The sequence below is a fragment of the Homalodisca vitripennis genome, chromosome 1, assembly GCF_021130785.1.
Source record: "Homalodisca vitripennis isolate AUS2020 chromosome 1, UT_GWSS_2.1, whole genome shotgun sequence".
In the NCBI taxonomy this organism is placed as follows: Eukaryota; Metazoa; Arthropoda; class Insecta; order Hemiptera; family Cicadellidae; genus Homalodisca; species Homalodisca vitripennis.
This window is the reverse complement of record NC_060207.1, coordinates 103,796,400-103,821,932: the sequence shown is the minus strand read 5'-3', so window position 1 is coordinate 103,821,932 and position 25,533 is coordinate 103,796,400. Positions and strand designations below refer to the sequence as shown.

At 32.3% G+C, this 25,533-nt stretch overlaps 1 protein-coding gene across 3 annotated transcripts in view; it reads right to left on the bottom strand.

Moving 5' to 3' along the window:
• The window catches only part of LOC124368295 (titin), a 53,942-nt gene that overhangs the window by 21,590 nt on the left and 6,819 nt on the right, over positions 1-25,533 (bottom strand). The window contains exons 1-2 of one of the 3 annotated variants that reach the window (XM_046825571.1): positions 22,811-22,930; positions 16,367-16,499 (exon numbers count right to left, since the gene is read on the bottom strand). In XM_046825571.1, coding sequence (XP_046681527.1) covers positions 16,367-16,499; positions 22,811-22,862 — 185 coding nt within the window. In that variant the 5' untranslated portion in view covers positions 22,863-22,930. Of the gene's footprint in view, positions 1-13,388; positions 13,661-16,366; positions 16,500-22,810; positions 22,931-25,533 lie in introns of those variants that run through there. The other 2 variants (XM_046825582.1, XM_046825574.1) reach the window with 2 other exon arrangements.

The window sequence follows — 25,533 nt, the reverse complement described above, 5'->3', positions numbered from 1 at the left end:
GAACCTCTAGACACTTAATAAACAATTAGTGATTTAAAGGTCAGATATTTATCAGCAAATGCACAATGAAAATGTTAAGAAGAGAAATTTACCTGTAAAAATTCAAACAAGAAATGGTTCCAAGATATTTTAAGCTATCAAAATGTTAGGTGCTAGGTATTGTGCTTATCCTCCTGAGAGACAAATCTATGAATTATTACACATTATCATTTTATAGGTTTAAGGAAACATAATGTTGCATGAATACAAATTTCTCCAATTTTGTGTTTACAAAAAAAAAAAAATAGCTATGCATAGTTAACACAAGGAGTGAACATGTTATACAATAATAGTATCAATTAATTAGATCCATTTAATTGTGTGGTCTGTGATGTCTAAGATGCAGTGTATAACCACTCAGTTTTAGAATGGGTAGTGTTATTCTCATCAGAGTTATTCTGATCAATGTCTTGCATAGTTTACACAAGGACTGATTATGTTATACTATAGCAATGTCATTAATCAATTAGATTCATTTAATTGTATGCTCTGTGATGTATAAGATACTGTGTAAAACTGACTCAGTTTCAGGATGGGTAGTGTTATTCTGATCAATGGCATGGATAGTTTACACAAGGACTGTTTGTGTTATACAATAGTAGTGTCATTAATTAGATCCATTAAGTTGTATGCTTTGTGACGTCTGTTACACTGAGTATATAACTACCTTGGTTTGACACTGGCTGTGATTCTAGAAAGTGTCACCTAAATATTATTATTAATAATATTTAATTCCTCACTGTGTGATGTGTTTAAATATTAAACAATTTTGATTGTAATCTGGCAAATGATATGTTTGTGAAAACACAGTTTTTATGGGAGTTGTAAAATGTGCAATCATTAGTTTAAAACCTAAATTGCTACTTTTTTATCTTAAAAGATCATAGAAAGATATAATTTTAAGTTTAAGACATAAATAATGTTATAGTATAATATAATAATGTATAATGTTTGTAATTTACAGAAAATGTTAACATATTGTGTATATGTAATCTTGGTATTCATATTACTGGTATCTTAATAGCGTCAGGTATTTATGGTATTTAATTTTTTAATTAAGATAATGATCTTTTGCAATGCTTGAAGTAGTTCTTACACATGCATCTCGACTAAGATTACTTACATGTCATAATTATTATATTTCACCAGTTATACTGATGTTATTTTTTTATTGGTATAAAATATGAAAACATGAATAACCATGAATTTATTTCAAATGTAAGGGTCATTTTAAATTATTAATTATGAAACATTTCCTGAATTAAAACCAATGAAAGAAACTTTAAGTCTTGTAAAAGCAATAAAACCATGATAATTTTGCTGTTAATTTATGTTGGGTGAATACTGATAAATAATATAAAAGATATATGCATATTTAATTATATTGATAACCTATCTACTCACATTTTGTAAACGGTTTCCAAGCTAATGCATCAAAATGTGTTATTCACTGAGTGTTGTTCCATGTTAAGATAAACAATGATTCCTATAATTACAATATCACTATAGACTACAATCACTCATAATGATATCAATCTCCGATGACCATGGATGCGTGCATGTGTGTATCGTGTCCGAGTACAGGCCTGACTAAAATAGTCCACTCTGTCTGTAGTTGTGGTATCATCTATTTTGGTTAGTGGCATCGGACAAAACCAAGAAATTACCGCAACTCATTATGTGTTGGTTGAACTCTGAATATCAAACTGTATTTTGCTTCATTTTTATTTCATAACTAGCAATTATGTGTGGTTTCACACACGATCATGTAAGTTTTGCACCTGTTTAAACACTTCTCATTCAAGCGAATTATATCTGATACCAGTGTTGAGTTTGCCTTCTTCCCACGACCAAGAAATTATGTTTAAAAGTGTATATTTATGGTCATTGTAATTTACTCTTAGTATTTTGTATTCCAAAGCTGATTTTGCCTCTTTCCTGATCAAGACGATATATATCTATTCATACACAGCTTTGAGAAGCCCACTTTTGTCAAAATACAACTAATTTATGTTTCATTACTGTCTTTAAATGTAAATTAAAGTTAAATTACATCGTCTCTTATATCTGCACTGCTAGCAGTTACCTGCTGCTTTGCGCACAATTTAGTTGGCGTTGCACGTCTATGACAACTACTAGTTTGAGTGAAATATATTTCTGACGCTAATGTTGAGTATGCCTTGTTGCCACAATCAAGAAATAAGTTAAAAAGTTTATATTTATGACCATTGTTATTTACCTTATTCTTAGTATTTTTTGTTCCATTTTTCAAATTGCATTGTTTCCCAATCAAGAAAATCTTTATAACACAGATCAGAGAAGCCTACTTCTGTGAAAAAATGAACTAAAATGGGTTTTATATCAGTCTTTAAATTTATACCTAAAGATAAATAGTAACATTGTCATTTAAATAGCAGACCCGGCAAACTTTGTTCCACCCAACAGTCAATGAATGGGCAGATTTAGGATTTTAAATTGAATACAAAATTAGTCAATTAAATTTTTTATTAACCGCAACAACCAATGACAACCATAGGTGATCAACATGTCTACATGGTTTGAACAGTGCTATAATTATTGTAATAAGTCAGAGAAGTCCAGAATTGTTACTACCTAAAGTCAATGGTTTGTTAGTGACAACCATACAAGATCAGCACACACATACACAGGTGTACATGGTTTGAACAGTGCTATAATTATTGTAATAAGTCAGAGAAGTCCAGAATTGTTACTACCTAAAGTCAATTGTTTGTTAGTAACAACCATACAAGATCAGCACACACATACACAGGTGTAAATGGTTTGAACAAAACTGTAATGTAATTTGTCCTTGAATATGTGTACAGATTAGGTTTCATCATATTTCATTTTCCATTGAAAATGTTGTTTCTTAACCCCTTTTTAGTATTATGTACCAGTTGAATGAATATGTATTTTACAAACAATCTTTGTAAAAATCAACAGATTTTTTAGATTTCATGCTGGAATATAAAAAAAATCTGTATATGAAGTTATTTATTTGTTTATTTTGCATACAACCAAACATTCCTATTTACTTAGAGTAAATTGTACCAGAGAACAGTCTTCTTTCCAAACAAGCAATGTTTTTAATAAATGCCAGAGTTATATTAAATGTATAATTCATAGTTTAAAATTATACAATCAGGATATGTATTACCGAGCTTGAAAGCAGCCAAAATTCACCTCCATAATATAAATCAAATATTAACAATAATAAGGAAATAATTCTAAAATAAGTAGATAAATAAAAAATCCAATATTACTTTTAATTTCTGTAACACCAACTAATTGTAATTATTGGTTTTGGAGACTAGATGTTTAAATGTTAGTAGTATTATGAACATTTGTAACAATAAGTTAGATAATGTATATTACTCGTACTTATGCAATTTGAAATTCAATTTAATAGCTTAGTAAAGTGCAACAATAATGTCAATATATCTGTTGTAAAATCATTACTGAAATAGTATTTTATATGTTGTAACAGTATAATAAGTAATGTTACATCATAGTCAAATATGTTTCATTATAATAAGAAAACATAATCCCAATACTTCTTTATTAGGTAGGTTTTATTCTATGGGTCTACAGATAAAAACAACCCATCAATCAACAATGTTATTAAACTTAAAAGTAGTTCTAAATTGTAATTTACATATATTGAAACTTAATATTGATAATGTTGTGATACTGTATACTTAATAATTAATAGTATAAGGTAATTTTAATAACAAAAAATTAATGTATTTAAGAGCGATTTTTCAAACAAGTATAATGTCAGATAAACTCAAGCATGTTGTTTTAACACTGAAGTAACAAAGGTGTTTATCTTTCTGTAGATTGCAGCACAATAATGTAGACTTAAGATAAGGCAAGATTGTGAGAACTAGGTGTTATCCTTAATAGCACAAATTAAATTTTTGTGTAAATTGCTATTCAGAGTTAACCTGGTTATTTTGTGACAATTAAACTTTATTTGATGTTATAATAAAATATTTAAGCCTGAGAACATTTGTGAGTAAGTATATTATATCTAACAGCTAATTGAAATTCTTGCATGATTTAATGTAAGAGCACAACATTAAAAAAATGTGATGTACAGGTAAATTAAAAAAAATATAACCTAAATAATACTTTGAAATAAAAGAATACAGTTTAGAGAGTTCATGATATTGGCTAATTACTGAACTTTTTCATATGCCGTTGAATTTTTCAATAATAATGTAAAAAAACTATTTATTTTTTTACGTTAAATGTCTCATTATAACGAGAAAAGTATGCAGGATTTGCAATTTTGCACAAACAAATTATTCCAATATGTTTTTTCAATGTGTCTCCATGTACCCCAAGAGGTACCTAAAAAAATTAGGCAATCGTGTGCCTGATGGGGTACACGATAGTCTGATATAATTTTTAGCGCAGGATCAAATTTAATAAACCACCCAGACAGGCAAACAATAAAAATGCAAAGCATTGTGTACCCCATCGGGGGCATGAAGCGCTTTATGAAAGCCCAATGTGTACCAGACTGGGTATATACCGGCAGTTGTGAAATATCATGTGAACCCAATGGGGTACACATCATCGTGAATGTGTTAAGTATAATTTGGATATTAGCCATAGTAGACCAGCAACACAGGGTATCTGGCGAAGTTAGTTTATTTACAATCCAGCTTTAAAATTAAAACATTTACTGATGCAACTCTTACTTATTTTGTAAAACAGGATTGCTGTGAAATTGGAGTATTTCCAATTAACATGTTTTATAATTGACATAGAATTACAGGCTGGTTTAGATTTAGCTGGTAAATTCTAATGCATGTTAGAAGGGTGTTAAGATAAGAGATGTCAGTGAGCCTATTTTAGTCCTGATCAAGTATTGAGGCTGAATATAGGAGTTTTTGGTATAACAGGTGAACTCCATCTCCTACACAAGGTTGGTGCATAAGGTTTATAATGATGCTTCCCACTAAATAACTGAATGTGGGAATGGATGAAGATTTAATAACGTGTTAATATCGTTAATTTGATATCTACTAAATGGGAAAGTTTTTTTTATTACGTAAATTTAGATTTTTTATACAATTAATTTTTAAACTTTAAATCTAAGATAAACTAAAATTCTACTCTCCCCAGTAAATCAGCAAATATAACTTTTATTTAAAAAATATGAATTTTACATTTCTATGCACATAACATAGTCATAACCAAAAGGTAACATTATAAGGTAATTTCTAGCTGTACATGTGCTAATGTATTAATGATATACTAGTCAGATATTGTGTACTGTCTAAAGAGACGTAAAAAAAATAAAATTGAGTATTTTAAAACTTAAATTTTAAGATATTTTATTGTCACCTGCAGAATATTAGGCATTTTTTTAAATGCTAGATTTCCAATGTATAATCTGGGAGTGACTAGATTATTTTCTAAACCAAAACTAAAGTGAAATCTTTTGCAGTTAAATTCCTCTCAAATTCTCGGTAATGGCTGCAACTTTTAAGTATTAATTACCAGTTATAATATAACAAAATACAGAGATGTTTGTTTAAGTTGCTATGAGACAGATGAATATTGTTAAAAAGGTATAGTTTTGTTTCTAAGATGTGTTTTGCAAATGTAATTAATTAATTGTTTAATAACCAGTGACAACCAGAGAGTCCTCAGTATTTCTGGAGTCCAAACTATACAAAACATGGTTTTGACTTTATTGGTACATTGCTAAATGAACACTTTATCCTCAGTGCCAAAGTCCAATATTCACTAACAAAGTTGCTTTTACATGAATCTTATGTCACAAAAGAGTTTGGGTGAACATCAGGTAACAATGGAAACCAGATTCCAATACACTCAACTCAAACTATTCATAAAATTCAAGATCTAATTAGTTACTTAGATAATCCAGTTAGATTGTGTGCCACAGCCCTAAAATGACATCATGTAGTGCTGATATCATAAATGATGTCATTATGATGCCTATATCTGATTAAAACTTTACACATGACCTTGAGCTAATTTCTTGTGATTATAAATTGTAATTACAATTTCTTATAGTTACCAAACTCATTGCTTTTGTTGGTGTGACCTAACATGAATTGAGAGCTCATGTGTAAAAAGTCTTATAAAAAGTTAGTTTAAATTAATTTGACTCCTATATAACTATATTGGCCTTTTAGGATCCACTTATTGTAACAAAAGAATAAGGTAACAGTTAGATAACTTGACAACTTTATGAAAAATTTAACAACAGACTGAGATTTAACAAAATTTTTACATATAAAACTTTTATTTTAAAACTGACGTGTTTAAATCAAAAGTCAAAATCAAATAGTCAACTAATTCAAATAATAGTAATTGCAAAATTGCTTTGGGATTTGAACTTCAAGGATTTTGGTTTTACCAATACTGTAAGGCTACTTCAGAGGGGTAAACAGGGGAGGTAAGGCCCCAAAACCATCGAGAAAAATGATAAAATCATCTGATAATTGTGATACTTGGAAGTTACATCAGAGTAGCCAGTCGCCCATTTAATATCTTGGTTTCTTTTTTTATAGAAATATGTATGATTATAAAATAACTCTGCAGAAATAGAATTGGACAGTATTTAAATTTGGGGTTATCTACTTTCTGCTTAATAATATAGTTATTTGCACACAATTTAGTTTATGATGTTGTATTACAGATTGAACCATAATCGAAGATACTCCAAGAGAACAATACACTAATACAAGATTAGACACATTAAATGTGACAGTTCACTTAATACATCACAGCGTAACTTGTAAGATAAGGACATAACTTTATGATCATTACTAAGTAGAGGACAAGGAGAATATACAAATTTATGAGTAGAGGTTTTTGATAGAAAACTACCGGTATTTTTGTTTGTTAATTAAATCTATTTAATAAATTCTTTATATGTTGGTCTACATTTTCTAGTCATGCTGTATTTTACTTATATAGGCTAATATTAAAAAATATGAAAACTACCTACCTTCCCCTCAATGGAATAAAAGTTTATGGGGCTTGCCTCCTTAATTCAAAAGTTGAATTTGCTATTGGACTGCTGAAATCTAACTCATATATGAGTTCTATTTCTGCATACCCAACAAATGATATTGGTACATTCTGACTTTTATATACATTTGGCCATGGAATACTACCCTGCATGATCAACACACCTTTGAATAGACTGTACTGAATATCCGTAGAAGAAGACTAAACTAAATCGTTAACTTTGCTCACTTTCATGATTTAGATGTTGAGATGAACTTAAATTTTTAGTAAATGGCATCATATTAACACATGAAATTGTCTTTACTCTTGTACTACCCAAAATATTATACACATTTGTCATATATTTTTTGTTGTAGTTTTTTGTTGTTTCATATTTGAAAAATTGTCATTATACTTGAATACTTTTGGTTACAGATTCAATTGAAATTAGTATTAACAAAATGAAGGATTAAGTTTAAACTTAAATAATCACATATTAAAATCACAACGAAATTTAATGTTAAAATTGCTTATATTTATTTATGAATGACTACGTGCCTAAACCAACTGGAATTAATACAAATTATGGCAACTAGGATATAAATAATTATAGTTGAATTGATTACAAAATAGGACTGGGACCGGTGGAGGGGGGCGCGGTCGACGGCTGAGAGCAGCCAATCAGCTTCGAGTAAACCGCACAGCGTTGCCGTTTTCATATCCGCACGTCACTCCTCAGTCTCAGTCTCTGCCCAGCAACCGATTCGTGCGTTTCACTTTGTCTCGTGTTCTGTGCAACTGTAGTGGTGTTACCGTTGTTTAACAGTCCTTTTCAGGACTTAGCTGTGACTTAGGCCTACAGTAGTGTAACAAACTATTTTGTACTTTCATAACCTTCGTACTGGTAGTTAATGATTATATTTACATCATGAATGCAGAAAATCAAATTGTAAATCTCGTGGGCGTCCGCGCATTCATCTTAAGCGTTTACATTATCAGAACGTAGGACGTGGTGTACCTCTGCGCACTCAAGCCAGAAAACTTGTTTTCACTGCCAAAGAATATTTCCAGGAGGAAAAAACAAACAATGGGTCACTCTTACCCGTTGTCAAAGTTGTACAACGAACTGCAGCGGCCCTGGGCATAAATAAAAATACCGTTGTAAAAATTTGTTCAGAGGAGAAGAAAAACATTAATGAGGGAGGAAGTGGAGAAGTACGTACCCCAAACAAAAAGAAACTACCACGTCAGAAACGAGTTACAAATCTGGATAATTTCCAAAAAGATGCAATCCGTCATGTGTATGCATACTATAGACGAAAGCAATATCCAAATTAAAAAAAAAACTAATTTAATCATTGAAGGATGCCGATTTATTTAACGGCTGCAAATCTTCTCTTTCACTTATTTTAAAACAACTTGGCTTCAAGTACAAGTCAGTTGGGAAACGGAAAGTATTTTTTGAAAGACCAGATGCAGTTGCATGGCGCTGTAGGTTTCTTCGTCAAATGAAGAACTTAAATTTAGATGAAGTAGTCTGGATTGACAAAGACATGGGTTAACACAAACCACTCCCAAAAAAACGCTTGGACAGATAACTCTGTTCAAGGTACAATGTCCGTACCTCTCGGTAAAGGGGGAAGAATAATATTGCTTCACGCTGGTAGTACTAAAGGGTTTATTCCAAACAGCCTTCTACTTTTTTCTTCGAAAAAAAAAACGAGTGATTACCATGAAGAAATGGACCACGAAAAGTTTTTAGGCTGGTTTGTAAACAATTTTCTTCCAAATTTGGAAAATCCTCAAACATAGTATTGGAATGGCTACAGAAATTCAACATCCCATTTGATGCAGACATGAAGAAAGCATAAATAAACCGAATATATTTTGAATTCTATTTCCGCATGCAAATACGACAAAACTATACACTTAAAAACCATATTCTAAATCATTTTTATGAATACTGGTTTAAAATTACATCACAATTATTATCTACCCAATTTTAATGTTAGGCCTATTTAAAATAAAATTTGCAACCAAATATTTATGTCATTATTTAAATAAATATTTACGTGAGTTTGTTTCATTTATGAACACCAAAACGAAAAGTATGAGCACAAGTTCAAACAAGGTCATGAGTGAACTTGATCATAATTTTGTGTAAATAACCAAAAGTCACTCAAAAATATTAACCATAATGAAGAAATTAATAGAATAATAATATAATCAATTGAAGACACAATAAACGGTCAGTGAAACGCGCGTGGCTAGCAGATCTGCTGTACCCTGTAACGCCAAGCGCTGTCGACGTGGCAACGTCGCTCCCTCTCCTATGCCGAGCGCCAGTCCTATTTTGTAATCAATTCAACTATAGTAATGTATTGTTTTTGGTATTGCTTGGTTGGCAGTAGTAGTATGCTGTGTTTGCACTTAAGTTTGCAGAAAGCCCTTTCTGTCACGCCTCCCACCAACACCAAACCAATCAACATTTGCTTTTTGCGGCCAAATATACCGTGGAAACTGTACTTTTATATATCATAGCGCTAGTATAAATCATAGCGGTAGCTAGAATACAAAACCACGCCACAAGTCCCCGACTGAAACAGTAAAATATAACAGAAATAAAGTAGGCCCGGAAGTCTACTCGTACGTAGACTACTTCAGTGGGTTAATTCATTAACTGACTCATTGAGCAGCTAATAAAACTACAAACAGCGTTGGAGTATCGTTAGCAGTCGTGAAGTATTGTTAGATCTACTACAGCATGACGTGTTAGTACAGTCACAGTCATCATCAGCTGATTGTCGCTAGCTCTCAGCGAGTCAAGGTCGTTGCAATACACGCCCATTGTCCGAGTGTCCGTCCATTTGTATGTCTGGGAATACAACAAGGCATTGCTAAACCTTCTTTGTGGTATTCGCATATAATACGCGTTAGTACCTTGTAACACCCTACTCTGTTGTCCTGTTTTTGTTTAAACTATACATGAATACAGTTTTACAGATTATTGCATGGCCTTACTTACCGTCACACAAACACTCAGCCACAAGGAAAAGGAAGGTATAAAAGAAAATAGTTCAATGATCACTACTTTCCACGCAGAATTACCTAAAATTTTTAACCACTATTTTGTTATATGTTTTTTGAATACATATTTTGTACATCTCGGAAAATTAGATGCATTTAATTTTCCCATTAATTACGAGAACATGTTTTTCTAACCTTCTTATTACCATTGTAAATATCATCGACATAAAAGTAAGGTAGGAGTGCATCAAACCACATATCGGCAACAAGCTTCGCCAAGGCCACAAGCGAATGTTTGACGGCATCCTGTCTAGATGAGGAACACCCACTGAGAGGCACGCACCATCATAGAACTTGATCTTACTACCTATGTAGAATTTAAATTGCAAGCATAGTTCCAAATCTATAGATCAATTCGTTTTTGGTTTATTCTATGGACAAAGAAACGGAAAGGAAAGCAACTTTGCGACCCAAATTAAAAGATAAACATGCAATGTACATGGTTTGTAGTGTAATCTTAAAAACGCGTTGATTCCAAATTCTGACATTCCCCTCAATTTTTTTCCACTATAATACGAATACTTCTTTGATAAAAGGTGTAATGAAATGGACTGGGAAGGAAATTTGATTGGCTGAAGTAAATATGTGTTGCGTATTATCATATGCAAAAGTATTTGTCATTTTTTATACAGGAAGTTGTTAAAATAGGAAACAACCTTCAAGAGTAGAAAGACATCGCGAAGAAGTTAACGAGTAGACTGTATGTAAAAATTGCATTATTTCTAGAGAATTAGGGTGGTATAAAAACTGCAACATTTACACGTTTTCCTACTTTTTACGTCTGATTTAGAAATAATTATTTTACTAGTACTAGATTTAGTAATATTAAACAGTTCCCATTATTTAGGGTCTTTCGGAAATGATCCATTTATGTATTTTGGTTATTACAAATATAAGTGCGGCTGTTTAGAAATACTCCGTGGTGTTGATGTTCATATTTTATATTACAATACAAAAATGGTATTAAAATTTATATTTATATTAATAGCAGGTCTATAATATTGATACGTAGGAGTTTCGTTAAAAAGTTCATAGTGAGATATTGCTGCTCTGGGTTAGAAGACGGTGAGACAGCTAGTTCTATTTTTGGAGTGGAAAACGGGACGTGCTGGATGAAGTCATACACTACGCCAAACTTGTTGTCTTCTAGCACAGTTATAAAATAGTTTATAATAGAACAGCTGATAGCCTGCACAATAGCGTGGCTCGAGCGTGTACCACCTGTGATGCATGATTCTAAACAACACTCATCTTTGATACCTGTAGATCGTGGCTAAAATATTAGTTGGTGCTGTCTGTGTATGTCGTCTGTCTGGCAGTTAACTGCTATTGTTCTTATAGTGTTCGTCCGAGCGACACTGATAAATAGCATTTTTTTAAATATGTACCAGAAATTGAATTGAAACTTGATCTGTTATCATACTCCAAAAGAGTTTTCATTTAGTAATAGTTTGATAGCATTGGAGCAGACAACATATGCTGACCTTGCAGTCAGGTAGCGGCTTATGGAACATATGTAGAAGGCTTAGCGTTCGGATTAAGTTTGAAGCCCTCCTGTGTATTCACAAATTCATTTCATTTTATTTTTTTTTTCTTCCAAAGCCCCTCTATTTTTTTGGTCATGAATGTACCAAAATTGAAATAAAGATTGAAGAAGATCAGGAACATACAAGAGCATTTTAATACAATTGATTATAATGAAAAAAAACCTTGTATCCCTACTTAGAATTTGAAATAAAATTAGCAAGTCGAAAGCTCTGGCATCTAACGCACATCAACTGAAGTAATAGATTACATTTCTCTAAAAGCAACAGTGTGGAGAGGAATGTACGACAAGAAGTGACAAATAACATGACACAGTAGAAGACAACCGTTGTCTTTGGATGGTACACTGACTTCAACACCCAAGTTAGTTAGAATAACCTAATCGTATATATGTCATATAGATTGTGGCAATAAGCAATAGACGAGCTTTGAATTAGTAATGTCCTTTTGTGTTAGACGATGGAGAACAACTAATTGATGTAGGAGAAGCATTAGGTTAGAGTCACAAGGCAAGATAACTTCTAAGATGATTCAACATAATTCGCTATTTATACACTTTGTCTCGCTAAAGGTAGTTCCTATTGGACGGCACGATGAACAGTGTTCCAATGAGATTTCTGTGCTCAACATTTTCTGAGGTTAGAATTCTTCACAACTCAACAGACGTGTTTGAAATATGGGGATATCTATTGTCACTGCACTAAGAACTGTTTAATGATATTATAACACGCTTGCTATACTTTTCACTGATGATAGATTGTAAAAACTTAACTAACGTGCTACTGTTTCCCAATTAAAGTCTCTCTGGTAGGGGTAACAATTAATGTTTTAACTGGTGATGAGTGTGACAGGAATCTCATGGATTGTTTGATCATGCCAATGGACGCCATAAGAGTCACCGAATACATACATATATTCTTTATTATATTAAACTGTGTAGTGCTGTAACAGAGTCATAAGTTACATATACAATAGAATATACATCAAAATACTTGTTTTGAAAACACTCGGGTCAAGTCAGGAATAGACTGAGTCGCATGTTTTCCATGACACAATAACGGCGAAAATATCAAGATACATAATGCAATTTGAGGAACGTGTAATGGCTGATGCTAAATTATATCGACCTATCGTAATTTGGTACGGAATCTTGCACCAAAGCGTTAATAGTAAATTATTGGTTTAATACACTGTAACTTGGGTTAATGTAACCTGTATTAGTGCCAAGCAATGCCTCAGTCTAGGTTTGGCGAGTCAAGTGAAAACAGTGTGGTTATTCTTTGGGTGGGAAACTACGTGATTGCCTGCCCGTTGGACGTAGTTCAGAAATCACCATTAAGTTGATGGCCTGTTAAGCATATTATATATTATTGAGAGTTTCTTAGCCGTAACTGGTAAAATGAAACTTAAGCCAACTGGTTGCGAGCGGGAGTTATCTGATCGAACCAATGAACTTGGGTGGGCGGATTAAGATCACCACAAGAGATGCTGGCCAAGTATTTAAAGGATGAAATTGGGGGCTCCAGTGCCTTTTCTATTCTTTTCCAGACCCTTTTCAATGCGTTGTATCATAATTATATGATCTTTGAAACTATTCTTTTTGTGTTGACATTTACGAAATGTTTCAACAAAGAAAAGAGAAAATATTGTCAGCACTTCTCGACTTGTGCTGAACTGTATGTGACGTGGTGATTACTCACCCCATGTTGCGGCTAGAAGGTCTGGTGCCGACCAATGTGTGCCGCTCCGGCAGCAGACTGTCCGACTGGAAGTACTGACAGCCGCAGCGCACCTCGCGGCTTGTGCTCGACACTGACGAGTCCCGCGACTCCTTGCTGTCCTGTCGTCGGCCGAGCTTACGTCCTCTGCCCCCGTCCATCTAGCATCCCCACATCTCTACAGCGGCAAACGTTGCACATACACACCCGTTACATCTCGCTCTCCGACATCTAATTGTCGCCGGCAGCTCGCCCTCCCCCCACCACAACAGTCCCTGCTAAGCGAACAACAATAAAGCGCATGTCCCATCCCATTTATAAATACATCGGCTACTATTCTTGCCAATTTGACTACTCTGGACGACGACGCTAGGTTAGGTTCCTACGATCTTGGAATGCCTCGATTTGCAAACTTACTGTACCGTCTCGGTATGAGCTAACAAATTTTTAGAATCCACTAACGTCCGGAGGAAACATCCTGGCGATGCGGTCAACAACTGCAAGATCATTTTTCACAGATGCCATCTAAAATTAAATTTCTATTTTGATTCAAGCCTCACCCCCTCTCCAAAGCTGAGTACCATAAATAATTTCATTGCCTAATTAATTACTATTGGCGAGGCTGTAAGCACTTTCCCCCTCTTTCTAATCTTTGTTGGTGTCATTTGCATACTTTGTTTGTAACAAAAATGTTAGTTAATAAATTGTTTCCAACTAAGAAAACTAATGCTCAATATTTTTGGGAAAACAGAAGTTTATGGTTATGAAACACTATATTTTATTTAAGAGTTAATTTTTCTTTAAAACATGAAACTATAATTTTGGGCTATCATAATTTTTGAATAAAATAACCTTTAATAATACAAGGCCATTTATTAAAGATATTTCTTAATTATTGAAACAATTTTGAAGTTCACCTAATTATAACATTTTAGATTGCATTGTTTTTAGTCTTACTTACCATTAAATATATATTAAAAATCACAGTTTTCGTATCTATTTATTACTGTTTATGTCTCTATATTTGATCTTTAATAGAATTTTCCTTCTTTTTTAAATTTATCTCTCAACACTACACCTCACTTATACTTTCAACACCTGACCAGTAGAAGTATACAGCACATATTCAAGACTGTATAGAGTCACATAGTCCAAAAAGGGACTAACAGTAGATCTCTCATCCTACTCATCTATTTAGCGAGCTCAGGAAACTTCCAGTCCGTACATGATAGGTATTTGATCTACACAAGCTTGTTACTATAATATATGTCTTTATTTTCAACGATGGTGCTGTATTTAAGAAGGTATCAGGCTAAAACAACCTGTAAATCATCAAACAAAAATCTTTGTTATAAAATTGAGCGAACTACATTAAAACACCCAAGTTTCTTTTAGCTTCGGAATAACAAGACCCTTCTCAATGTTTTAATTTAATCCTACTGTCCCTTATCCCCTCTTAATAATTTTTCATTTTTATTTTTATACTGCCTTATTATACCTTTGCTGAGATTCAGAGGTATGTAGTTAGTTGATTTGAGTTCCCCTTTCAGCAAAGCATTTGCTAATTTCAGAATTAAATGGTTGTTAATTTGGGATATAAGTAAAGAGATCTTATTATCATCAGCATAAAGTTAGACACAGTTCACATCACTGATGTACAAAACCCAATAAAAAATTGTGATTTTGAGCAATTTCTAAGTAGGTTACACTCTCAGAATACTACTTCAAATATCACTCTAATTGTCAGTTATAAATAACAGTATTTGATCCAGCAAATAAGATCAGGAGAAAATCCAAAACCTCTTATTAAGGTGATGCAGGTACACCGGTGTCATTGGAACTACTCATACAATAGAATTTGATCTAAAATTAGAGATAATTTGAAGGCTTATTGCTATTGGAATCAGTATAAATACTATAGTTTTCCAGATGGAAGCAAAACATCCTATCAGTAAACTTTATCTAAATAATAACTCAAGTAAAATTGATACCTCTTGAACTCAAGACCCATTGGAGGAATTGCCAGCAAGTTTCATATTTTTCATTAATCTCAAATATCATCAAACAAACCTGGCTTGATCAAAATTGATTAGTTGACATTAGGATTCCATCAACTTTGGTCAGACAGAGCTAATCAAGTAATTTCATATAGAAATATATATTGGTTCTTGCCACTAGGAGCTTGCAAGTGTGAGTGTTCAATGGAGTCCTCACTACAGCGGTTCAAACCATTAGGGACCTGACAAATAACTTCTATGTGTGAACATTAGCTATCATATTTTTCTTTATTCTCGTGGTGGTTACAGTGTATAAAAACTTGTCTATTTCAGTATATTACACACCACATTTATTAAGGATCTTTACTCTAGTAAAAAACTATTAGTATTTAATTCAAACAAACTTTATTTCCGGACATTTGCCATCGTTCAGTGATACAATAAATCAGTAACACTACATTTCGAGATCTGCAATCCTTCCATTGTCAAAAACAAAGAAACTTTATTTAATACATGCAAATGTTTTACATGGCAAACACGTATAAATATCATATAAAGCAATAAATTAATTTGCCAAAAAGGTTAGAAAAAATAAAATTTCTACTACATTGTAGTCTATACTTAGCAATACAAGGGTTATTAAGAATACATTAATAGAATAATATTAATAGAAAGTGAGAGATTATGTTATTTGATTTATTTTAAAGCTCTGGGGTGTTTTTTTACAGCGACCGTAAAAACTGCAATGGAAGTGCTGACTGCAAATTTTTTTGTAATTGTATTAGTTTGTACTGATTCTTATAGAGAGACTTTTTCATTTTATATATAAATTTTATTTCTCAGGCACAGAGCCCTTATGGATGGACTGGTTCTTCTACTGATGGATGTCAAGTTTCTGAAAAATCTATATTGTCTGTCATGCAGTTTAAACAGTAATTTACTTGAGTAGTTTTTAAATTTTACCTGCTATCTTGGAACTCCTTGTCATCGAAGGGCCCCTTGATGACGTGCGTCCATGGATATACCCCCGCCAACCTCTCTCGTCTGACATCCTCCCACTTGTAGGTTTTTATTGGCACTGGAGGTGGTACTTGTTCTAGACAATATTGTAATAGTTAAGTAAAAGTACAAGTAATCATTAAAATTTAAAATACTTTTTATTCCATACATAAATTATAAAACTATATAATTTAGTTATTATAATTACATATTATAATTATATTAATTATAATATGTACCAATAATGATTTTAATTTGTAAATTTGTATAAAAAATATACTACAATCAAAGTAAATATTTTGTGAAATTCAACAACAGGAATAAAATGATGAATACTACATTTTATCAGTTAAAAAATTGAATACAGTTTTTGTTAAAATTTAGTCATAGATCCTTTGTCGAAATATTTTTATGTGTATGCCTCATCATATGTAAAAAAGAGATTGTTTAAAATGATTCCATAGAAAAACTTAAATTAATTAACCTTGAAAAAAAATCTTTATAAATATATGATCATAATAAAAAATATAATGTTGTCTGCCATTGTTTTTAGAAATGGTATCAATTTCCAGATATATGGGTTACACTTGTGAAATAAAGCTTCTCTTTAATAGATTTTAAATTACCAAGATTATATAAGTAACATCTAATATAACTTTTTGTGGATTGCTGTGCTTTATTGAATGTGTGCATAATTGTTAAATATAAAACATTGTAAAATTCATATAATCACATTTTAATAATTCATTATATTTGTTAGGAAACTATAAAGGTATGGTGTTAAAAACAAATACTTCATTCTTGTATAAGAAAAAATGTCTTCCCTTTTTATACTCCTCACTGAATATTAAATATTGAGTGTTATCATAATGTTGTTACAACTATATTAAATGTAACATCAATTGATTACATTTGTACAAATCTACCTGAGGACAATGTATGTTTCAGTATTATTCAGGGTGGAATATCGGATCACTCTGGGTAGCAGTGCAGAACCCTAACTATGAAAACACATACATTCAACAACGCAGCTCATACATTCTCTTTATAAAAGAATTTTTAACAAACAAAACCTTGACTATTTAAAAAATTAACTTGCAAAGAAACCTGGCATGTAGTGCATAACACTCATTATAAAGAACTGGCGTATAATGACTTTCATTAGATTGTTCTCTGAACATCAATGCTCTAAACCTTACCTGCCTAAACAAAATAGCTAGAACAAAACCAAAGGAGAAGCGGAAACGTCCTATAATAATGAGGTGAATGTGCTAAAAGAAGACTTTCTTAAATCCTTGCTCAGTTATGAACAGGAACCATAAGAGAAATTATGGCTGAAAGAAAGAAAACCTATGACCTCAAACTATAAGACCTGGAACATGATGTAGCCTCTGAACAAATAATCAACTCCAATAATAAATCTAAAGCATTGTGGAGCATCATTAATGGAGAGAAACGACACCTTTAACACCACACTTCACTTGGAAATAGATGGGAATCTGGAATAAAAAACCCGACTTTGATCGTTTAACATCTTAACCACTACTTTTTGACTGTAGCAGATTTAACTCTAGAGGAAAAAAGTAATCAGTTTCATAATGTAGAAACAACCTCTGAGAGTGGTATGCATGTACAATGCAACCACACACTAAGCCTAACATTAACTGAAGAGAACGAGGTGCTAGAAACTGTTGGATCACTGAATCCAAAGTTCTCCTGTGGCAATGATGAAGTTCCTTAAAAAGTGGTGAAGAACTGTGCAAAACAGTTAGCCCCACCTATGGTTAGTGTGATAAATACATCTTTTAGAAATGGACAGTTTCCCTCACTGCTAAAGGTGGCCAAAGTATACCCCAAACATAAAAAGGGGCCAGCAACCAAAGCAGAAAACTATCAACCAATATCACTTTATCATTCACTTTCTCAAAAATAATTAAGAAAATTGCACTGAAGAGAATGTTACTCCACGTGGAAAATCAAAACATGATCATAGAAAGCCAACATGGCTTTCTTAACGGAAGGACAATGATCACTGCCATTACAAGGCTGGTTAAGTATATAACAGATTGGTTAGAAGAATGAAAGCATGTCTTGGCTGTGTTACCTGACTACAGCAAAGCCGTTGACTGTTAGGGGCAAGACCTGATTCTAAACAAACTATCAATACTAGGCTTTCAAGATACATAAAAAAGTGGGTAGCAGTTTATCTTCAAGAGCTCAGTCAAATTGTTGAGATTCAAATAACAGAAAAGGGAAAGAAATTAACTTTCGGATCAAAGCAACTGTTAGTGAGCAGAGGGGTGCTAATTGAGAGATTTAAGGTATGGAGTTATTGTCTGAGGAGGAACATCTGTAAATAATGTGAACAAAATTCTTGTCATACAAAAAAGACCATCAGGATTCAAGCAGATATAAATCCACAATACAGTTGGAGAAAAGCCTTTAAATCTCTAAAAATACTAACTATCGTAGTTTTATATATCCTCTCAGTTGTAGCAAATGCAGACAACATGGCAAATCAGAGAGGTGAGAACATGCACTCACACAACACCAGGAGGGCCACAGACTTCATTCTTCGGCCACAACACAAATTATATATATATAGATGCAAGATGTACAATGTATTGCAGCAGAGTCTGAATAGGCCCAGTGGGAAAAATCTCAAGAGAAGCCTTTAGGACTGGTTAGTAGAATACCTCTGTACTCCGTGCAAGAATTATGAACTTACAAAACCCAATTTATAAAGCAAGAGACATGAATGCATTGTAAAATTCTATTGGACACCATTACATGATTACATGTCTTAATGGTTCTGTAAATAAATTTATTCTGATTCTGAACAACGAATAAAGCTATAAATAAATTATATATATATATATATATACAGGGTGTCCCATGAAGAAACAGAAAAACTGTCAGGACTTGTTCTTACGGTGAAAATAACGAAAAAAGTTCATATACACATAGGTCCAGAAACGCTTAGTTAGTGAGCTATACAGGGTGAAAGATTTCGCCCAGATTTCAGTCCCACCGTTAAAAGGGAGCCCTATTAAATTATTTTGCGCGTTACCCAGGACGTAAAATTTAATGTATATTATGCAAATTGAACTGAAAAATTGAATAAAATTGGTACCAGACCTCTAGCTGCAGTAATTTTTAAGATATCTGAAGAAATACACAAAATTCGGTGTCCAAAAACAAGTTTCATTTAGGTTTCAAGTAGATTAACTTTGTTAAATGTGTAACAAACACGTAAAATTCTTTAACAAAACTTGTAAAGAATTAATTTCTTAAGATAATGATGTAAAATAAGCCAATAAAAATTATACATAAACATTAAGAAAATCAATTTTTAATTAAATAAATAACGTACGAAGAATAGACAAAATCGGTTACACTTTTTTTCTTGCTGAACGTACATGTTTTTATAAACTTTTATTTTCACTTACTATTGCAAAAAAAAATAAATGCTAACAAAATAACTAACCTTAGTTTAGTAACTGTTCGAAATTCCCTCCTTCACAATGCACACAGCACTCTGTTCGACGTAAAATATTTGTGGTGGCTCTGCGAATTATGTCTGGATTGTATCTTTTACTGTCAAATGCGTTGCGAATTCTAACGAGTAATTCTTCCTTGGTATCAACTTTACGTTTATACACCATAGCTTTGATATGTCCCCATAAGAAGTAGTCAAGAGGCGATAAGTCAGGCGATCGTGGTGGCCAGTTGATTGGTCCACCACGCCCAATCCAGTTCAAGAAATTAGCATTCAAATGATTTCTAGCTACTAAAGAAAAATGAGGAGTTGCACCATCGTGTTGGAAAATCATTTTAAATCTTTTTTGTAAAGGGATATCTTCCAAAAGAGCCGGTAAATCATTTTTCAGAAATTGTTCGTACATATTTCCTGTAAGGTTTCCTTCAAAATCGAATGGTCCTAGAATTTTGTCATCAATAACGGCACACCAAACATTAATGTGAAATCTGTGTTGGAAAAAGGTTTCTACGGTACCATGTGGATTTTCTTCGCTCCATAAATGACTATTTCTACAATTGAAGGACCCGTTTCTCGTGAAAGTTGCTTCATCAGTAAATAAAATTGAATTCACCCTATCAGCGTTGTCTAGAAGCCAATGATAAAAGTTTAACCGTAAAGGGTAATCTGTCGGCAGCAAATGTTGTACCTTTTGCAGGTGAAAAGGATGAAGTCTCTCTTTACGCAAGATGTGCCACACTTTGTTTCTCGATAAACCAGTGCGATACGCAATTCGCCTCGTACTAGTACCCGGGCTATGATGAATATGTTGAATCACTTGAAGTTCATCGTTAACGCGATGATGTGCCTGCCGTTCAACCGAAAACGAAATTGTTGGAAATGATCCATTCGTTCTTAAAAACTGAAACACTGAAGAAAAGGTTTTCGCATTCGGAATCCGCCTTGCAGGAAATCTTTCCTGATATTCACGTCGAGCAGCTTCCGCATTTCCATTAGCATATCCGTAACAGAACATCATGTCGGCATATTCTTCATTAGAAAATTGAAACAGCATATTAACTTTTATACTGTATCAATATTTACACTTAACTTATCTGTATGACACTTCAATATAAAATATTAAAAAAAAGTTCGTAATTGTGATTGTTGAACAGCTGTTAGTACTGCCAACCTATGAAAATAATATTTTTGTTACAAAAGTTGTAGAATAACGTAAATTAATTCGCAATTATTGTTAAGTTTCAGATTTTATGACACTAAAGTTTTTTTACTTGTATGTAATTCATTAGAAAAAAATTGAAGAATGTTTCTATAAATAAAATCTATACATAATTATTTTCAATAATATTTTCAATAATTAACATGTTTTCTCCAAATGTTAGGATGTACATTCAGTAAGAAAAAAAGTGTAACCGATTTTGTCTATTCTTCGTACGTTATTTATTTAATTAAAAATTGATTTTCTTAAAGTTTACGTATAATTTTTATTGGCTTATATTTTACATCATTATCTTAAGAAATTAATTCTTTACAAGTTTTGTTAAAGAATTTTACGTGTTTGTTACACATTTAACAAAGTTAATCTTCTTGAAACCTAAATGAAACTTGTTTTTGGACACCGAATTTTGTGTATTTCTTCAGATATCTTAAAAATTACTGCAGCTAGAGGTCTGGTACCAATTTTATTCAATTTTTCAGTTCAATTTGCATAATATACATTAAATTTTACGTCCTGGGTAACGCGCAAAATAATTTAATAGGGCTCTCTTTTAACGGTGGGACTGAAATCTGGGCGAAATCTTTCACCCTGTATAGCTCGCTAACTAAGCGTTTCTGGACCTATGTGTATATGAACTTTTTTCGTTATTTTCACCGTAAGAACAAGTCCTGACAGTTTTTCTGTTTCTTCATGGGACACCCTGTATATATATATATATATATATATATATATATATATATATATATATATCATTTTTGGAGACAAATGATTGCAGATTGCTTACAGCAATGTTTCTGCTAATATATCATGTTAAATAATACTATTTTTCAACTAACTGTATATGTAGTCAACTAATCTAATTACAGAATTGGGTTCACATTTATTATGCAGTAACATTTTCTGCACTTTTTGTGTTTAAACAATTACATTTTATAATATACTCCTCTGTGTGTTACCATAGTTACCTTTAGTTAGAGGTCACCAAATGAAGGTGACTTTGGACCAAATGAAGTCTATATATAAGATTTTATATATGTCATATATGAAATTCAAATTGGCAATCATATATAGTAAAACCAATAACATACTTTTTGTTATAAATAAATTCCTGCTCATCATATACTAATATAATATTATTTTACACATATTTCTTGTTTTAGCATATAATTTTCCTCCAAACTATCAAAACATTCTTTTTGCTTCTTTTATATACCTTACAAGCACATAAACAAACAATGTTTCTTGTAGTACATTACTGAGACCATAGATAGTGGCACTATTGAAATATGACTTTGTAAATTTTGTGCAAAACAAACTTCAGTACCTGTATGGTATATACAAAAAGTGAGTGACAACTGACTAATGGAGGATTATTGAATTGGGAAGTAGATGGGTAGACAGAAATACAGTGTACTTTGTAAAAAGTAAATAGATTTATATCCAAGAAATATTTGCTAAATAAATAAACTTCTGTCAGAAAAACAGTAACCAGATCCTGTTAGGCTTATATGTTTTTAACCTTGTAAAAATCTTTAACAATTCACAACCTTAAAAATGTATCATTAAAATTAAACAAATATCATTGAAATAGATTGTATCAGCAACCAATATTGGTTTAAATCATGAAAAATTCTCAACTGAATTACTGTAATTTTTTATGTATTAAACTTAAATTATGAAGCATACTTACTCCCTGGTGGCAGATTGGTATAGTAAGCTTGCCAAGGTGGAAATTTTGTCATTCTCACAACAAAATAAAGCTCACATTAGCTCACCAGGGAATGATACACATATAGAGTTGTGAGCTCGTAGCTCCAAAGCACAGTACTGAACAACTACTGTGATAACAGACAACCTTGCCTTAGCAACTCTTATGATAATTACCTCATTCATAATCACCTGTTGTTTATGTACACATTTACATCATGCTGAGCTCATTGCAGAGACAGCTTGGAACTTACTGCTACTATTGTATTTTGCTAAAATGTCCAAATAATAAGGATTATTCACTGCTAAATCTCCTAACATGCAATATTAAAAAGAATTCTTATAGTTATTAATTTGTACTAGTTATTAATCTTATAGTTATTAAATGGAAGATTCATCCAGATTTAGTTCATCTTATAAATATTCTGATTTATTTCTGCATTAATTAGTGATAACTTTTAGGTGTTGTGCTTCATTACAGGAGGAATAATTGCGTTCAATTTACCAGTTAAAACATGTTAATTGTAAAAATATTTAATTTTCATCAGTTGAATTCAACTGATCAAATTAAAAGTTTTTAACAAATAGACATTGCAAAGGTTATGGCTTTATGGTTATGAACATGATTTAAAACTGTCACTGTCTGTGATTTAAAATAAACTTTTGTTAAGTTGAATTTTGGCTAGTTACATTTATAAATAATTTATTAATATCGGACAACACCTATAATATCAAGAGTAATTTCTTTCTTAACAGTTACAATATGTAAACTGTACTAAACAAATATTTTGTAATGATTTCCTAAGATTTTTAAAATGTAAACAGTAATGATGGGAGTTTTTTTGTACTGGAAGGAAATAGCTGATTTTCCTTTTATCAAATAATAGAAAATAGTTGTTCCATTAAGAAGATATCCTCCTTCAATGAAATGTGTTTATTGTTTATTAATAATGCAAAATCGTTGGAGAGAATAACAGGAACATTTCTGAAATTTACAAAAAGTAAATATTAATATAGCGAAAGATATAACCAAAATATGAACCTATTACATCATTAAACTATCAGGACTTGTTCATTTTAGTGTTGATGATTTCAGAATGAAAAGACATTATCAAAATTGAATTACGGTAGTAAGTACTGTTAGTGTGTTTGTTCCTCCAATAAGGATGCCATGTCTGACTAAAATGTTGTGAAATACAGGTATTTAAGTTACAAAATAATTCTTATAGAAATTATATCACTTCTTAAACAAATATTAGAAGGAAAACAATTATTTTTCTGTTGATACAAAATGAAAGGCCAACTTTAGTTTTGTTGGTTGGCTCTCTAACGCAATAACCCTTGTAATTAATAAGCTACTCTACAAATTTTCCATTTTCAGCAATGAACTTTAAACAAAGAATGCAGCTTATTTTTAGACAATACCTCCCGTCAGATTATAAGTTATTATATCTTTTACTTTGAGCCAGAATTATCGTCAAAGGAATTAACTTTTGAGATATTACTTAGGCCACAAACGATGTATTGCCAAAGGCCTCTCCATATTATCTCTATGAGATAAAAAATTTCAGCCAAACTTATTAAATAAAAAATCTGAGACTTCCAGATTGTTCAGGTTGATCTATTGTTGGAATAAATCTTTCCATTCTTTGATTTACTAAATCATTCTATTGCAGAGTAATTGTACCCAATGAGAAGATAATAGATTGTCCTAGGATGTAAACAGTCTTGACGGGGCTCAGACAATAACTTAGTCCATTATGTAAACTGTTCATTGCAGATATTCAAACTACTAATAGATTAAATACAATAATGTTATATATATATATATATATATATATATATATATATATATATATATATATATAAAATAACCAATTGAAAACAAAACATGAGCACTCCTAGGGACGATTTTAAAACCAGTTTTGACCGATGGGGGTTCTAAACTCGAATGCCCATATGAACAATCTGCCCTTGGACATTTGATCCGACGCACGTGGGAGGGGGGAGACCAAAAATGGACCTTTCAGACTGGAGCCCAGAGGGTAAGAGTGCCGAAGTCATAATGGAGGGGGGGATATCGGTACGCCATAGTAGATATCTTAGGTTTGCCTAGGAGAGCTATTCAAGATGGCGTCACGAGCCTCACGTGTAGGAGAGGTACTGAACCTGGCATAGGGTTTTTCCATTGGACATGGTGCACTGGAAAGATTTGAGTTGAAAAAGTTGTGTGGGCTGTTTCTCGTGGCTTTGGGGTACCAATGGTGAGATATTGAAAATGAATAATTCGTAGCAATTCTAAACAGCTGGACTTTTTTCCAAAGTGAAGGACTTATGTGATAGCTCTTGGGAGTGCGAGGTAAATGATGTTTACAGAAATTCCATAGTTGGTCCCAATCCAAAATAACGTCCCTGAGTTTGCGGATCTTGGACATGGTACATGTTGTAGAGAGTTCTTCAGCGTTTTTTCTATTGGAACCTCTTTACTTGGCAAATTAATGTGCAAACGTGTCATTTTTTTCTCGTTTGTAATCCCAACCAAGGGATCGGGGGAGGGTGTGAATTTGGGTGTCCAAACTGGAGGCCAGCGTATACTACCCTATGTAGAATTATCTGGCACTGAGGACCCAAAAAGATGGCATATATATATATATATATATATATATGTATATATGTATGTATATATATAGAGAGAGAGAGATCCTA